Source organism: Hypanus sabinus, chromosome 1 (assembly GCF_030144855.1).
Source record: "Hypanus sabinus isolate sHypSab1 chromosome 1, sHypSab1.hap1, whole genome shotgun sequence".
Classification (NCBI taxonomy): domain Eukaryota; kingdom Metazoa; phylum Chordata; class Chondrichthyes; order Myliobatiformes; family Dasyatidae; genus Hypanus; species Hypanus sabinus.
The window spans coordinates 103,365,848-103,382,349 of NC_082706.1; the positions used below are offsets into that span (position 1 = coordinate 103,365,848).

The following is a 16,502-nucleotide window of genomic DNA, read 5'->3' on the forward strand; positions in this document are numbered from 1 at the left end:
CCATGAGTGGTTGTGGTGCTTGACTGCATAGGCAGATTGGTTGTTCAGTACCTATGTTCCTTCTGCTTTTTAGGCTAGGGTTTTGTGTGCATCTAATAATGGAATGGCATTGATAAACTCAAGAGCAAGTCGTTTTCTTCATGATCAGCTGTCTCATGAACTGAAAGCATACAAACACAGCATAAACAGGTGTACTTGCATGTTCATCCAATTCCTTAGGCTATGTCTTCTTAACCACCACTCTCCACCTATGGTGAATATGCAGGTCCCATATTAGCCCCTGCCACCTTGGAGCTCACAGAACTGAAATTATAACAAGTCACTCTTGATTCTAAGGAACAATCCAAGAAGATAGCCATTTCTAATTCAAGCGTTTTCAGCATTAATTCATGAACATTGGAATAATTCTGGAGTGTGGTCAGAAGCAGCTGTGAAGCCTTTCAAATGCAAATTCTTCTGTAACAGTAGTAGTCTTCTTTACCAATTATGCTCCAATTTAAACAGTATTGTTTAATTATGAGTAGGGTCAATAATCTGAAATGTTACTTGTGAGATGAGGAACAGTTATAGTCCGACTTCCTGAGTATCGCCACCATTTTCTGTTTTATTTCAGTAATGCTTAGTGATTTGTACTTTTTACATCTTAAATTTTGTGTCAGATAAGCTTTCTTCCTGTTAATGCATTTATTGGATTTGCCACTTACTTAGTTTGTCTCAGTTTTGCACAATTTTACCTTGCCATTCCAATACAGAAGGAATATTTAGTATTACTGCATGCTATTTTTCTTTGAGACTTGATTTGCACTGTTGGTAATTTGGGTTAGAGTAAAATTTTAATCAGACAATCTTTCAAAAAAACCTTATCTTATTGTCTGCAACCTTAAATTGAAAAATACTTCAAACTTTATTTTCTTTACATTTGTACTTATGTTATGAAAAAATACATTTTTAGCTGGAATTTCAGTAGAGGCATTCACAGTGCTGTCGTTCCCTTTTAATTTTATATCTATATGAATTGACATTTCTATTGCAGAGATTGATGACATTGTGTTTAGAACATTTATACAGTGCTGAAACAGTCTTTACACATAAATGGATGAATAACTTAATGTTTTCCTTTTATATTACAGGGTTCATCATAATAAACAGCAAGAAAAAAAATGGGTTCTTTGGACATTTTGAAATAATTGCAAATTGACACATTTTACCTGCTACTGGATATAAGCTCTTATGTTCTTCTTCCAGTTTTGAAAACACAATGGCAGGTTTTAAACGTGGATATGATGGAAAAATTGCTGGTCTATATGATTTAGATAAAACATTGGGCAGGGGTCATTTTGCTGTTGTGAAATTAGCACGACATGTTTTCACTGGAGAAAAAGTAGCAGTGAAAGTCATCGATAAAACAAAACTTGACTCTGTTGCTACAGGGCATTTGTTCCAGGAAGTCCGATGCATGAAACTTGTGCAGCATCCCAATATTGTTCGTTTATATGAAGTAATTGACACCCAAACAAAACTTTATCTTATTCTGGAATTGGGAGATGGAGGTGACATGTTTGATTACATCATGAAACATGAAGATGGTCTCAGTGAAGATCAAGCAAAAAAATACTTTGCACAGATAGTACATGCAATATCTTATTGCCATAAACTGCATGTTGTTCACAGAGATTTGAAGCCAGAAAATGTGGTTTTCTTCGAACATCAAGGAATTGTAAAACTTACAGATTTTGGGTTTAGTAACAAGTTTCAGCCTGGAAAGAAGTTAACAACAAGCTGTGGGTCACTTGCATATTCAGCACCAGAAATTCTGCTTGGAGATGAATATGATGCACCTGCAGTAGGTAGGTTCACTCTAAATGTGGGCTTGTAAAGTAAGTTGTTAACTGTGATTTTAAAAGTACTTTAACTGTCAAACTGCTTAGGCTTGGTTTGGTGGTGCATTTTGTTATTGAACAGAACTGCGTGAAGAAGGGTGGAAAGAAAAAATAATCAACTGTTCCATGAAATCTTTTTATTTTAACTGATGAGATGCAACACCTGCTCTTCCAGCCTTTTACTTCCTATAATAGGAAATGGGTAACAATTTAGTAACTGGAGAATTGCAGGAAATACTGTGGACCGTGAAAGACAATCAGCCACCCTCCTATGCTCCCACACAATGCTACAAATTAGAAATTACTGCAAGCAAGACCTTGTACATCTCCTTCTTTAAACATTTTAAAATATAATGTGATTCATTTTGGGCCAGAAAGAATGAATAGACGAGAATGTTTAAAAGTGAAAAGCTGTCCAGGAGTGAAGATCCAAAGATATTTATCTATCCGTATGTCATTAAAATATCATGGATTGGTATGAAAAATAATTGAAATAGTTAGAGGAATGCTGGCTGTTTTTGTATTTGGAGAACTAGAATAAGTGATAGAAACCTATATCCTATTTAAATCATATTTGGAGTAACTAAGTAGATTTGTTCACCTTGAGGATATACATATAGATGAAACACTATTAACTTCCCTAAATGCTACCTTGATCCCAGGACTAAAATTAAAACAAATACACAAATTAGATTTGTATTCCCTGAAATTTAGGTTAATGTTTGCAAAATATTAAATTTAAGCTGTTCAGGTTGTCTGGGGAACTTGGTTTAAGATTTAGAGCTAGGCCTCTCAGTGAAGTTTGGAAGCATTTGACTTGCATGAATTTGCAATTTTAAACTTTTGTGTCAACATAAATTCATATTAGTAATTTGTTAATTTTAAATAGAAAGAAATAGAGTGCCAAGGCAGGTTATTTAGAATTCAGTCACAGATTTGCTGATCTGGCTTGAGCCTCCTGGCTCTGTATTTTCCAAGTTCCTATCAAAAGATGTGCATCAAACCACGCACTCCTAAATCTCTGTTTTTGTAATGCATAGTATTGCTAACTAGTCCTATCCAGAAAATCTAGATCAAATATTGTTTTTTTTCTAAGTATTTTATCCTTTCTATATTTTAAAAATGTTGATCATGTATAGTACTTTTAAGTTTAAATATTTTTCCTGATAAGAGGCTCCAGTTCCCAAAACCTCATATTCAATGCAGATAAAAATCTTCTGACTTCTTTTGGACATGAACATCCCTTGACTTATAAAGGGATCAAAACTGGGTACAGGCTTCTAAATCGAGCTCTGTATAAGGTAAGACTTCTTTTTTGTACCTAATTGTTCCCATTATACATCTTAACATTACCTGATAATCTGCCTGACTATTTGAAAATCTTAGAAGTTTGGCATCTGGTTGACCAGATGATGCTTGCTGCACTGCTCATCCACCTGGCAGAATTTGTTCTGCACTTCCTTTAACTTTGCCAGGTTTGTTAGAAACTTTATCCCACAACTGTGTTACATTTCTTTATTTTGAAAATAAAAGTGAATCAAAATTATATTGAAGTATTAATCAAATAACATCAAATAGTTTGGAAAATCTGCTAATCCGATACACGTCCTGAGTGTGTTAGATTAATGGAGTTTTATAACTATGGTAGACATTGATAAAAGTCCCTCAGTATTTCACATATTTCTTGTGCGCAGTCTTGAATAGACTTAGCAGGCTGGTCAAAAATTAAAAGTCTAAAGGAGAGTGGATCTAGTTGGTGCAAAGTTGTCCCTGTACTAGGAGGCAAATGGTAGTGGTTAGCAAGCATATCTTGTGATTGAAAGGCTGCAATCAGTAGGGTTACAGGGACTTAGTACCCTCTTCCAATTATGGGATATAATTAGAGATTATGTAGGTGGCAGAATAAATAAATTTGCAGATGATGAAACAACTGGCTCTGAGCTCTAAACTGCTGGAGGATATAAATGGTTTAGTAAGTTGGGAAGAAAACTAGCACACTTCATTTAAAATGGAGAAGCAAGGTAATATATTAGGGGAGGTGGAAGAAGGCAATGGAAAATGCAGTAAGTGAAAGAATATGAGTGATACCAAGGAACAGAAGGATATTAGCACATCCTAAAGGTAGGAAGATTGGTTTAAAAAAAAGGTTGTCAAAGCATACAGGATATTTTCCTTTAACAGCCAAAGCCTTGAGTATAGGAGTGGGGAGGTTATGCTCGAGCTGTGTACAACACAGATTGGACCACAGCTTCAGCACTGCATATATTTCTGGTCACCATCACATTGCAGGAAATTGCTCTGAAAGTTGTGTAATAGAGATTTACAAAGATGTTGACTGACTGAAAGATAAGATAAATTAGGGTTGTTTTCTTTGGAGCAGATAAGGTTAAGGTAAATCTTTATCTCATCCCCTCAATTTTATCCATCTCAATTGATAAATGAGTAAATGGGAAGATCCTATTTCACTTAACAAAACTAATGCGTGGGTTTAACATAATTGGTAGATGGATTCAAGGGGAATGAGGAAAAGCTTTTTATCTAAGGGTTGGTGGAGGTCTGGAACTGTGCTTGAAAGTATAGTAGAGGCTGAAATTTACACCTCACTTTAAATGCACACCAAAGAGCTGTAACCAGCAGATTAATGGATCTGGTGCTGGATGATGCGATTAGACTAGGTAGCACAGACACTGAGCCAGATGGACTCTGACATAAGTTTGGAGTTTATGAAAATTAGAACATCAGTCATACTTCTGCATAGCTTATTATCTTTTCTGGAATTCCAGTTTTCCCTTTTCATTGATTAAAAATAGGAAGGGATATTTTCCTTTAAGGTTCTAATTTTTTTTGGCCTAGTTACTGTAATATTCTTGGTTATAATTGGGCAGTACATGTCAATATGCTTATAAAACCATTCACTTTTAAGATGCACAGCTTAATTCAGCTTTGGGTAGAATTACTTTATAGAATTCTTTCAGGAGAAGCAAATGTGTACCTAATTAGGAATGAGGATAGTATGATGGTATTGGGTTTGCTGACTGCAAACTTCTAACTCAAATGACGACTTCAAGTCCTATTGGATATAAACAGCCACAACTACTCTCACTAAAGGGAGATTATACTGTAATTACCCAATCTTTAAAGATTAGTTTTCTTCTCTGTTTATTTTGCATAGCAAGTTTAGCTGCCAATATTCACTATATGAGCTGTTTATTAAAACACAGTTCATTTATTTACAGTGATACATGTTTAAACAATACTTTTAAAACACATTTAAAACCCAGAAGGCTTCTATCTTAAACATTTCCAAATTCTGACAGAGAATTTCTATCTTAAATTATTATCTTGAATCTTGAACTATTATGAAATATTTCCAAATTACAAACAATTTCTCAAACATGAACCATTTCCTAAACAAAAAACACTTCTTGAAAACAAAACATTACTTAAACATAAAGGATAAAGGACAAATTATTTCCAAAACAGGGTTACAATTCCTATAAGCTAAAAAATACATACCAATAATGCAGACAAACAAATTGTCTGTAACAGAAACTGAAGCTGGAGGAATGGATTCTCATTCATCCCTTGTTTCTTTCACCATTCTTAATGTTCCTTACCCCATTCCTAATAAGCCAGAACTGCTCTTTACATTTATATGGTTTCTGTCCAACTTGAATGACATCACAAGCATGTGATATTTCTTCAGATATCCTTTTAACACAAATGGTTTAAGAAAATTTTCGGAGACATAGACTTCAGCTTAATGTTCATAGGTCACAATTATTGCTGTAAAGCTAACATAAAACTCTCAACTATAAACGCATCAGATATTGATTAGTTAAATGATATTATCCATCTGTTCCGCAAGCTTCCTTGAACTAAGCAATGTAAAAGTCAGTTTATCTGTTTGAAACACCCCAAGTGTGACGATTCTTGCAGGCTGTTTGGACTGTGTTGATGCAAACAGCACATTTCACTTTGTTTCACTATTTTGATGTATATGTGACATAGCGCTCTCATCTCCTGAGATGTGATTGGAATGTTACATAGATATGTTTTGTTGCGATGAGAGCTTTTGTTCTGTATGACTCTGCTAACTTGTTAAGATGCCATAGGTATTTCTTACTACATACTGCAAAGGAAAGAATGCTGAACATAGCTTACATAACCTGTTTTCCTACATTCTGCAAATAGTCTTCAAAAGTACTTCTTCCTTGTTTGTAGGACAGCTGTAATTAGTCATGATTTTTGTATGCAGTGTTCAGTTTTAATGCTAAAATGTTTGTTGGCTTAGTCACCTTAATGGCAATGAACACTCCCAAAAATTATGTGTGACGTGCAGTTATCCTGTGTTTCACTTGAGACAAGCTACCAATTCTTACTAACACAAGTAATTGGGTGCCATGGTAGTGTAGCGATTAGCTTGACATTGTTAGAGGTCTGGTGCATCAGTGTTCTCAATATTTATTGTGATTTATTTATTTATCTATCTATCTCTTTTTTTGTAATTGCACAGTTTGTTGTCTTTTGCACACTGGTTGTCTGCTCTGGTGGTGTGGACTTTCTTTCATTCTATTATAGCTATTGGATTTATTGGGTATGCCTGCAAGAAAATTAATCTCAGGGTTGTATATGATGAAATGTAATTACTTAGATAATAAATTTTCTCTGAACTTTGAGTTCAATGGTGAGGCCAAATTTGGAGTATTGTGTACGGTTCTGGTCACCGAATTATAGGAAAGATGTCAACAAATTAGAAAGAGTACAGAGGAGGTCTACTAGAGTGTTACCTGGGTTTCAGCACCTAAGTTACAGGGAAAGATTGAACAAGTTTAGGTCTTTATTCTTTGGAGCGTAGAAGGTTGAGGGGGGATTTGATAGAGGTATTTAAAATTATGAGGGGGATAAAGTTGACGTGGATAGGCTTTTTTCATTGAGAGTAGGGGAGATTCAAACAAGAGGACATGAATTGAGAGTTAAGGGGCAAAAGTTTAGGGGTAACACGAGGGGGAAACTTCTTTACTCAGAGAATGGTAGCTGTGTGGAACGAGCTTCCAGTAGAAGTGGTAGAGGCAGGTTCGATTTTGTCATTTAAAAAAAAAATTGGATAGGTATATGGACAGGAAAGGAATGGAGGGTTATGGGCTGAGTGCAGGTCGGTGGGACTAGGTGAGAGTAAGCATTCAGCACGGACTAGAAGGGCCGAGATGGCCTGCTTCCGTGCTGTAATTGTTATATGGTTATATGTAATGGTTAATCCCAACATCCTCTGTAAGGCACCTCTGTATATCCACATCATGGAATGCATGTTTTTTTTTCTGGGTGCTCAGGTTTCCTCTTGTAGTCCAAAAACATACTGGGTAGGTTAATTGTTCATTGTAAATCATTGTGATGTTAGTTTAGGGTTATATCGACCTTGTTGGGGTATGCTGAGGTGGTGTGGCTCGAAGAACCTATTCCACGCAGTATCTCTAAATAAGTTAGTTTATTTAAACTGTAAAAGTTTTTGGCCAATCAAAATTCTGACTATGATGGCTTTCATTCCATCAATCTGGAATTGAGCTCTTAAGGTACAAGTGCTCTAGCTGTTATTGATTAAAAATGTGATGTATTATGTTTACTTTGCATGAAACCCACAATTTCCCTTTGTGTAGGTAAAGGTTGCTGCTTTATAGCTAACTCATGGTCATAGTCATACAACAGGGAAACCATCTATCCAGTCTGCTGTCTCATTGCCTGATAGCCAGCACACACCCATGCTACTCTCCTTTTGTACTTGGCCCATAGCTTTCCATTCCATGGAAAAACAAATGCTCATCAACATACTTAATAAATGTACCTTCCTTATCAACTACTTGGGCAGTGATTCTAGACTTCAGCCACTCTCTGGGTGGGGGAAAAAGGTCTTCCTCCATTGTCTCTAAATCATCTGACCTTGTATTAGACCTATGCCCTGTGATCATAGATATCTATGTTAAAGTGAAAAGTTTCTATCTTCCTCTGTAATTTTGAATGCCTCAGGCGGGTTCTCCACACCACCTCCATCCAGCTTTCTCTGTTCCAGTGAAAACAAACAGCCTGTCAAGCCTCTCATAACTGAAATATGTTACCCCAAGCAATATCCTGCTCTGCACCCTCTTTAATGTAATCACATTCTTTCTGTAGTGTGTTGATCAGAATTGAACACAGTGCTGTAGGGACTAAATGTGTTTTTTTTAATATAGATGTACTATAAACTCTGTGACCAATCTAATAAAGGCAAGTTTCCATGTGCTAACTTAACCAGCTTGTCTACCAGTATGTATGTAGGCCTCCGTTAGTCTCAATAGACCATGGATTTGCACCTTGGAAAGTTTCCAGGGCGCAAGTCTGGGCAAGGTTTTTTTTAATGGAAGACCTGCAGTTGCTCAAGCTACCAGTACTGCTGCCTTCAATGATCCTTGGACAGGTATACCAAAGTCCTTGCATTCCTCAATACTTAGCAAACTGCACAATTAAATCCAATCTACCATTGCTCTGGCTATCTTATCAATGTACAATATTATTCTATAGCTGAAGACTAGCCTCCTCATTATCAACAATACCATCAGTTCTTGTGCAATCTGCATACTTACAATATCACCAAATCATTTTTGAATTGAACTTGCCAATTAGCCCTAGATACCACCTTTTGGTTCAGTGTCCATATGAGACCACCACCAAAGCATTGCGAATATAAATCATATTGATCCGCATCAATACCTCTGAAAACATCAATCAAATTGGCTAGACAGGTTCTCCTGTTCACAAAACTATGGCTAACAATCCTGTCCCTCAGAATTTTTTCTGGTAATTTTTTAAATCTCCAATGTTATTTCAGGTAAGATATTAGCATGGGTAGAAGATTGGCTGACTGGCAGGAGGCAAAGAGTCAGAATAAAGGGGGCCTATTTTGATTGACTGTCAATGACTAGTGCTGTTCCACCAGTAGTGCTGTATTGGGACTGCTTTTCACATTATATGTCAATGATTTGGATGACGGAATGGTTTGTGGCAAGTTTGCAGATGATACGAAGAGAGATGGTGGTGCAGGTAGTGTTGAGGAAGCAAGGAGGCTGCAGAAGGACTTAGATTGGGAGAATGGGCAAGGAAGAGGCAGATGGAGTATAGTGTAGGGAAGTGTATGGTCGTGCACTTCGGTGCAAGGAATAAAGGTGTAGACTATTTTCTAAAAGGGGAGAAAATACAAAAACTAGAGGTGCAGTGGGACTTGGGAGTCTTTGTGCAGGGTTTAAAGTTTAAGTTGCAGGTTGAGTTGGTGGTAAGGAAGGCAAATGCAATGCTAACATCATTTTGGGAGAAGTAGAATATAAAAGCAAGAATAGGATGCTGAGGATTTATAAGGAATTGGTCAGATCGTATTTGGAGTATTGTGAGCAACTTTAGGCCCTTTATATAAGTAAAGGCATGATGGTGTTGGAAAAGATCCAGGGGAGGTTCACGAGAATGATTCCAAGAATGATAGAGTTAACAAATGAGGAGCTTTTGATGGCTCTCAGCATGTACTTGTTGGAATTTAGAAGAATGAGGGGGGATCTCATTGAAACCTATTGAATTTTGAAAGGCTTAAATAGAGTGGAAGTGGAGGGGATGTTTCCTGTAACAGGTGAGTCTAGGACCAGAGGGCACAGCCTCAGAATAGAGGGTTGTCCATTTAGAATAGAGATGCTGAAGAATTTCTTTAGCCAGAGGGTGGTGAATGTATGGAATTCATTGCCACATTTGGCTGTGGAGGGCAGGTCATTGAGTATATATAAAACGGAGATTAACAGATTCTTGATTAGTAAGGGCATCAAAGGTTATGGGGAGGAGACAAGAGAATAAAGTTGAGAGGAATAATAAATTAGCCATGATGGAATTATGCATCAGTTTCAATAGGGCCAAAAGGCCTAATTCTGCTCCTATGTCCTATGGGTTTATGGTCAATGTTAGACACTGGCTATTGGTTATCTGTCTTTTCCTTACAACCTTCTTGAATAATGGCATCATTTTTGCTGTCTTCTGGACAATGGGTTCTCTTTAGGGGCAAGAAAAGATTTGAAAAGGTAGGGGCTTGGCATTATCTACCCTTGCTTCTCACATCAACCTGCATGTACCTCACCAGGGCCTTGGGATTTATCTTTTACATTGAGTCCATTTTTTAATATCATTTTCTTCTTTCCTTTGACATCTAACCTTCAAATGAGCAAAAAGAATAAAATTATTTTATTCAGTTTTAGAACTGAAAAAAATGTGAACACCTGCAGCAATTAAAAATATATGGGCAATACAATGAATGCCGACTTGTGTGGGACTAGAGACCATAAGTGATTTATTTCTTAGAAAAGGGATAAAAATATTGATGCATACAATTTTTTGCATCATTCCATACTTGATATTGTAAACATTATGCTGATATTGTCAGGCTTGCACAGGCAGGCTCCTCCCATTTTTCCATCCAGCTAATGAGTCACCTGTTACTGGATTCCAACTCATCACCTGCAGCCTTTTTAAACCCAGCTCTCATCCACAGTCCATTGTTCACTCATCGAACCAGCAAGCTTCAACCAATTGCATCCTTTCTGAGATATGGGGCCTGAAACTGTTGACAATACTCCAAGTGTCTTATAAAACCTCAGCGTTATCTCCTTGCTTTGCTATTCCATTCCCTTTGAAATAAATGCCAACATTGCATTTGCCTTCTTTACCAGACTCAACCTGTAAATTAACCTGGGAGTCTTGCAAGAAGACTGCTAAGTCCCTCTATACCTCTGATGTTTGAACCTTCTCCCCATTTAGATAATAGTCCGCACTATTGTTCCTTTTACCAAAATGCATTATTAAACATTTCCCAACACTGTATTCCATCTGCCACTTTTTTGCCCATTCTTCCAATTTGTCTACGTCCTGCTGCAATCGCATTGCTTCTTCAGCACTACTACCTCTCCACCTATCTTCATATTATCTGCAAACCTTGCCACAAAGCCTTCAATTCCAATTTCCAAATCATTGACAATGTGAAAAATGACATCCCCAGTACCAGCCCCTGAGGAACACTACTAGTCATTGACAGCCAACCAGAAAAGGCCCCCTTTATTCCCACTCACTGCCTCCTGCCTGTCAGCTATTCCTCTATCCATGCCAGTATCTTTCATTCCTGGAATCTTCCTTGTGAATTTCCTCTGAACCCTCTCCAATATCAGCACATCTTTTTTTTTAGAGAAGAACAGAACTGTTCACAATATTCAAGGCACCGGTGAGGCCTCACCTAATAAATCCTTAGCGTCATATCCTTGCTCTTGTATCTAGAACTCTTGAAATGAATGCTAACATTGCATTTACCTTCCTCACCACCAAATAACCTGCAAGTTAATCTTTAGGGTGTTCTGCACAAGGACTCCCAAATCCCTTTGCATCTCAGACTTTAGGATTTTCTCCCCACTCAGCAGATCGTCTGCATGTTTATTTCTACTACCAAAGCGCTTCACCATGCATTTTCCAACATTGTATTTCATTTGCCACTTTCTTGCCCATTCTCCTAATCTGTCTTAGACCTTCTGCAGCCTTCCTGTTCCTTCAGTACTCCACCCCACCACTAATCTTCATATCATCTATAAACTTGGCAACAGAGACACCTATACCATCATCTATATCATTGATATACAGCATAAAAAGAAGCGGTCCCAACACCGACTCCTGTGGAACACCACTAGCCATTGCCAACCAGAAAAGGATCCTTTTATTCCCACCTCATTGCCTCTTGGTAAGTAGCCTCATGTGGCACCTTGTCAAAGGCCTTTTTGAAAATCCAAATATACAACATCCACTGCATCCCCTTTATCTATCCTACTTGTAGTTTCCTCAAAGAATTCCAACAGGTTCATCAGACAAGATTTTCCCTTAAGGAAATGATGCTGATGTTACATCTTGGAATTGAGAACCCTCACACTCACTGCTGGATTACACTGTGGAATTAGGGACCCTCATGGTGGAGTGCAGCTGGAAAGCAGAAGTGCCATCACGGCCTTTCAGAGCACTTGAAAGACAAGCTGTCTACCCTGGAGATGCCCGCCGACCTCAAAAGCCTCCTTTTCCCGGCCCTCTGAATTGACAAGAGTCTTATGGAACATCCCTCCAGATCATTATCTAGAACAATTCCATTCCCAGAGCCATTTCAGGCCTCAAGACCCTTATTGTCAACACCTCCAGAACCCATGCACTTAGGGAGAGCTCCATTAACTCCCCAAGAGTATGAGCTCCAATCATTCACACATCAAAGGCCCACTGGTTCCTGGAAAGTGGCACCACCAGGTATAGATGACGAGCCTTCTATCTGATAGGCTTCCCCAGCCCTCCTGTTCAGCCCAACTCTCTCTCTCTGTCCTCCACACCACAACAGCTCTACACACAGGAGGCTCTGGTAGATTCCAGCGTAGCAGATAACTTTATAGACTATGTACGTACCTTGGACTCTCTACTGAGCCATCTCTCACTTCTGCATCTTAGCCACTGATGGACATCCCTGGGGTCTGGGATGGTCAGAGTGTGCACTCAACCATGTTTTCGAGGAGCTTAAGAGACACTTCACCACAGCTCCCATTATCCACCATCCGAATCCCTCTGGCTTTCTGTGGTAGAGGTGGATAAATCTGTAGTGAGTGCTGGTGGCCATTCTTTACCAGTGAGGACCAGACAGGCAGACACACCCTTGTGTCTTCATGCAGCTCTATAAAACTCTGATTATGCCACACTTGGAGTACTGTGTCCAGTTCTGGTCGCCTCACTATAGGAAGGATGTGGAAGCACTGGAAAGGGTTAAGAGGCAATTTACCAGGATGCTGCCTGGTTTAGAGAGTATGCATTATGATCAGAGATTAAGGGAGCTAGGGCTTTACTCTTTGGAGAGAAGGAGGATGAGGAGATATGGTAGAGGTATACAAGATATTAAGAGGAATAGATAGAATGGACAGCCAGCGCCTCTTCCCCAGGGCACCACTGCTCAATACAAGAGGACATGGCTTTAAGGTAAGGGGTGGGAAGTTCAAGGGGGATATTAGAGGAAGGTTTTTTACTCAGAGAATGGTTGGTGCATGGAATGCACTGCCTGAGTCAGTGGTGAAGGCAGATACACTAGTGAAATTTAAGAGACTACTAGACAGGTATATGGAGGAATTTAATGTGGGGGGTTATATGGGAGGCAGGGTTTAAGGATCGGCACAACATTGTGGGCTGACAGGCCTGTAGTGTGCTGTACTATTCTATGTTCTATAAATTCAACTCTACATGTGTGCCTTTGTGGAGCAGGAGAATGGAAACTACTTGCCATTAAATAGGCATTGGAGAAATGGAGACATTGGCTGATGGGTAACATCAAGCCTTTCCTGATCTGCACTGACCACCAGAACCTTGTATTCATACACAGACCCACCAACTACCCACATCAGGCTTGCTGGGCCCTCTTCAAGTAATTTAACCTCACCGTCTCCTATCGTCCCAGTTCCAGGAACAACCTGTCACAACAGTTTGATCTAGCTGAAATGGAGATCAACCCTCTGCCATCATTCCATCCTCAGAGATCCTCATCCCAATTATCTAGGATCTTGAGAACCAGATCTGCCAGGCCCTAGAGCATGAATATGCTGTGGTCAATGCACTTGACAATTGCATGTATGTGCTGAAGATTGTGTGCTCAGAGGCACTCCAGTGGGCCAACTCCTCACCCCTCACCAGCCATCCAGGTTCATGACGGATTCTGGCCCATCGTGATTGCAGATGTATGTCAACTCATCTCTGCCTGACATCTATGTACCCAGTCTAATTCCTCCAACCAGCAGCCCTCTGGGACCCATGCATCCCCTGACACCCATGGTCCCACATCACTATCAATTTCAACCCCGGTTTGCCACCTTCCGATGTGGCCACAGTGATCGTGAGTGGTGGACTGGTTCTCCAAAGTGGCCCACATCATTGCCGTCTTCAAAGTTCTATCAGCTGCTGAGGCAGTGAACCTAGTTCTTCAACATGTAGTTTGCCTCCACTGTTTACCTCAGGATATTGTGTTGCACCAGGGCCCACAATTCGTCTCCCATTTCCAGGAAACCTACTCCCTCCTTCACACCTCAGTTGAGTTTGTCTTCTGCCGATCATCTGCAGACAAATGGTCAGTCAGAAAGAGCCAGTCATCAAGTGGAGAAATTTCTGCAATACTTCATCGGCCCTAACCCTTACATATGGAAGAATTATCTACTCTGAGCTGAACTGCCCTACAATCTACACACCTCTTCTGCCATAGGTATCTCAGCCTTTGAAGTGCTTCATGGCTACCGATACCCATTGTTCCCCATGGAGGAGCCATAGGTGGAGGTCCTGTCCACCAGGGCCCTGGTTTGCTGATGTCAGAATGCTTGGAAGAGGGCATAGAGGGCCATCCCAGTTGCCAGCTGAGCCAACTGCCACCATTCTAATTGCTGTCAGTGCCCAGCCAGACTACTCCGGCCTGGGAACTGTGTCTGACCGACTGACTGTCCATCCAATATTTGTCCCTCCACACTGACTCCCACAAGCACTCAATTCGGTTCATTGATTCCTTTAAGATTACCTATCGTATCAACCCAGTCACTTACCATCTCCAGCTGCCACTATCCCTCAGGATTTTGCATACCTTCCATGTGTCCTGCGTCAAGCCCATTGTCCATGGACCACTTATCCCATCTGAGCCACCACCTCTAGAGCCAAGGATGGTAGAAGGTGATCTAGTATACACAGTTCTTTAGTTGATGAATTCATGCACTTGTGGCCAGGGAGTGTAGTATCTGGTTGACTGGGAAGGGTACAGCCCAGAAGAGAGGTCTTTGGATTTATTATTTTGGATCCATCACCCATTCAGGAGTTCCACAAGAACCATCCAGATCATCTTGGGTTGTTGAGTGCCAGCTGCCGGAGGGAGAGTCCTGTCAGGCTTGCACAGGTAGACAACTTCCAGTCTCCACCCAGCTAACAGGAGTCACCTGCCACTCATTTCCAACGCATCACCTCAGCCTATTTAAACCCAGCTCTCATCCACTGTCCTTTGTTCACTCAATGATTCAGCCAACCCCAACCAGTTGCTATTAGCCCTTAGTTACCTTATTGCCTTGTGTTAAGAATCTGTTCTTGTTTTGTGGCTCCTCAGAGCTTGTTATTTTGCAGTTTATTAGTAAATTATTATTTACTGTTTAAATCATCTCCACTACTCTGCTTTTGGGTCAAGCATCCTCTACATTTCTTCATAGATACCGTATGTCTATATGTCTATCTTGGGAAAACTCCAAGTCTACAATCTGTTTGCCATTTTCATGGTAGTACGTGATGTATTTTGAAATACAGTACACCACTTGTGTGTACTTTTCCATGCAAATAAATATTAAAATTAAGCAGCTCCAATTCAATTACATTATGAATTTATTTTTAATGCATTCTCTGCCTTTGCATATTATCTTGTCCACTTGAATGCTCCTCACAGTAAGGCAATTTTTTTTTGTACACTAAATATTTGTTTCTTGTTTTTTAAATTCTTTTGAGCCACTTAAACTTATTGAGCTAGAAAATAGTCTTTTTGTTTTTGTGTAAAGCATAAATTTCAATGGCAACTTGGTCATGTTCTCCACTGTTCAATTCCTGGAAGTCAATAGAGCTGATCTGTTTATTAGTTTCCTACCCTACATTAGAATGTCTCAGTTGAATGATTTGTATCATTCAAAAATGTTTTGCGACATTCAAAGATCTTTACAGAATCAGGTTTAATATTACTTTGATGTTTCAAAATGGCATTGAGGACATTGATTTCAGTCTTCCTCAACACTTTAATCGACAGGATCAGTGAGAAATGGTGTTGATGAAGGGCTCGTGCCCCAGGCTTCATGGCCTCCAGGATGCATGCTTAGCTTGCAACTTCACCGGACCCTCAGAGACGGCAAAGTGCCAGATCACTCAATCAGCCCAAAAGCACACCAGCAAAATGTAGATCACAAGCTTCAACAGTACCAGAACCACATCTTAAAGAAAAAGATAAAGTAAACAAAGTTAAAGAAGTAGTTTCATGAACTGTCTGAAGGATGTCGCCCTTGGTTGTATTGTTCGCTGATGTCATCTTCTTCCGAAGGATTCCGGATTCTCCCATCAGTCCCTTTCATTCTCCTCCTCTTCTCATTGCCTTTCCCATCTCACCAGGACTCACCTATTTTTTCACCAGTTGCTGCTCCTCCCCTTCTTCCTGCTCAGTTCTCAATCCTGATGAAGGGTCCTGGCCCAAAATATTGACTGTTGATTTCCCTTCAAAGAAGCTGCCTGACCTGCTGAGTTCCTCCAGCATTTTGTGTATTTTGCAGGAGTCTTGAATTATTTTTGTACATTGAACATCCGGAAGGAGTTTCAGATTGATACTTCACAACTGTATCAGTGTGCTCACTGATGCTATGCATTTAGGTATATAGTCAGAATTTAACAGTGTTTTTCTGGGATGTAATACTGCAAAACTGAACCAAGTAAATACGATTGCTTCTTGTGTATCAAGGATGAGATTGCTCTCTAGTTGAAATTATACTTTAGATCATTGGTACTCGACCA

The 16,502-nt window shown here is 39.6% G+C and overlaps 1 protein-coding gene across 1 annotated transcript in view; it reads left to right on the forward strand.

The window, feature by feature from the left end:
- Positions 1–16,502, forward strand: part of snrka (SNF related kinase a) — a 46,105-nt gene that overhangs the window by 7,353 nt on the left and 22,250 nt on the right. The window contains exon 2 of the mRNA XM_059973205.1: positions 1,131–1,847. Coding sequence (XP_059829188.1) covers positions 1,259–1,847 — 589 coding nt within the window. The 5' untranslated portion in view covers positions 1,131–1,258. The remainder of the gene's footprint in view (positions 1–1,130; positions 1,848–16,502) is intronic.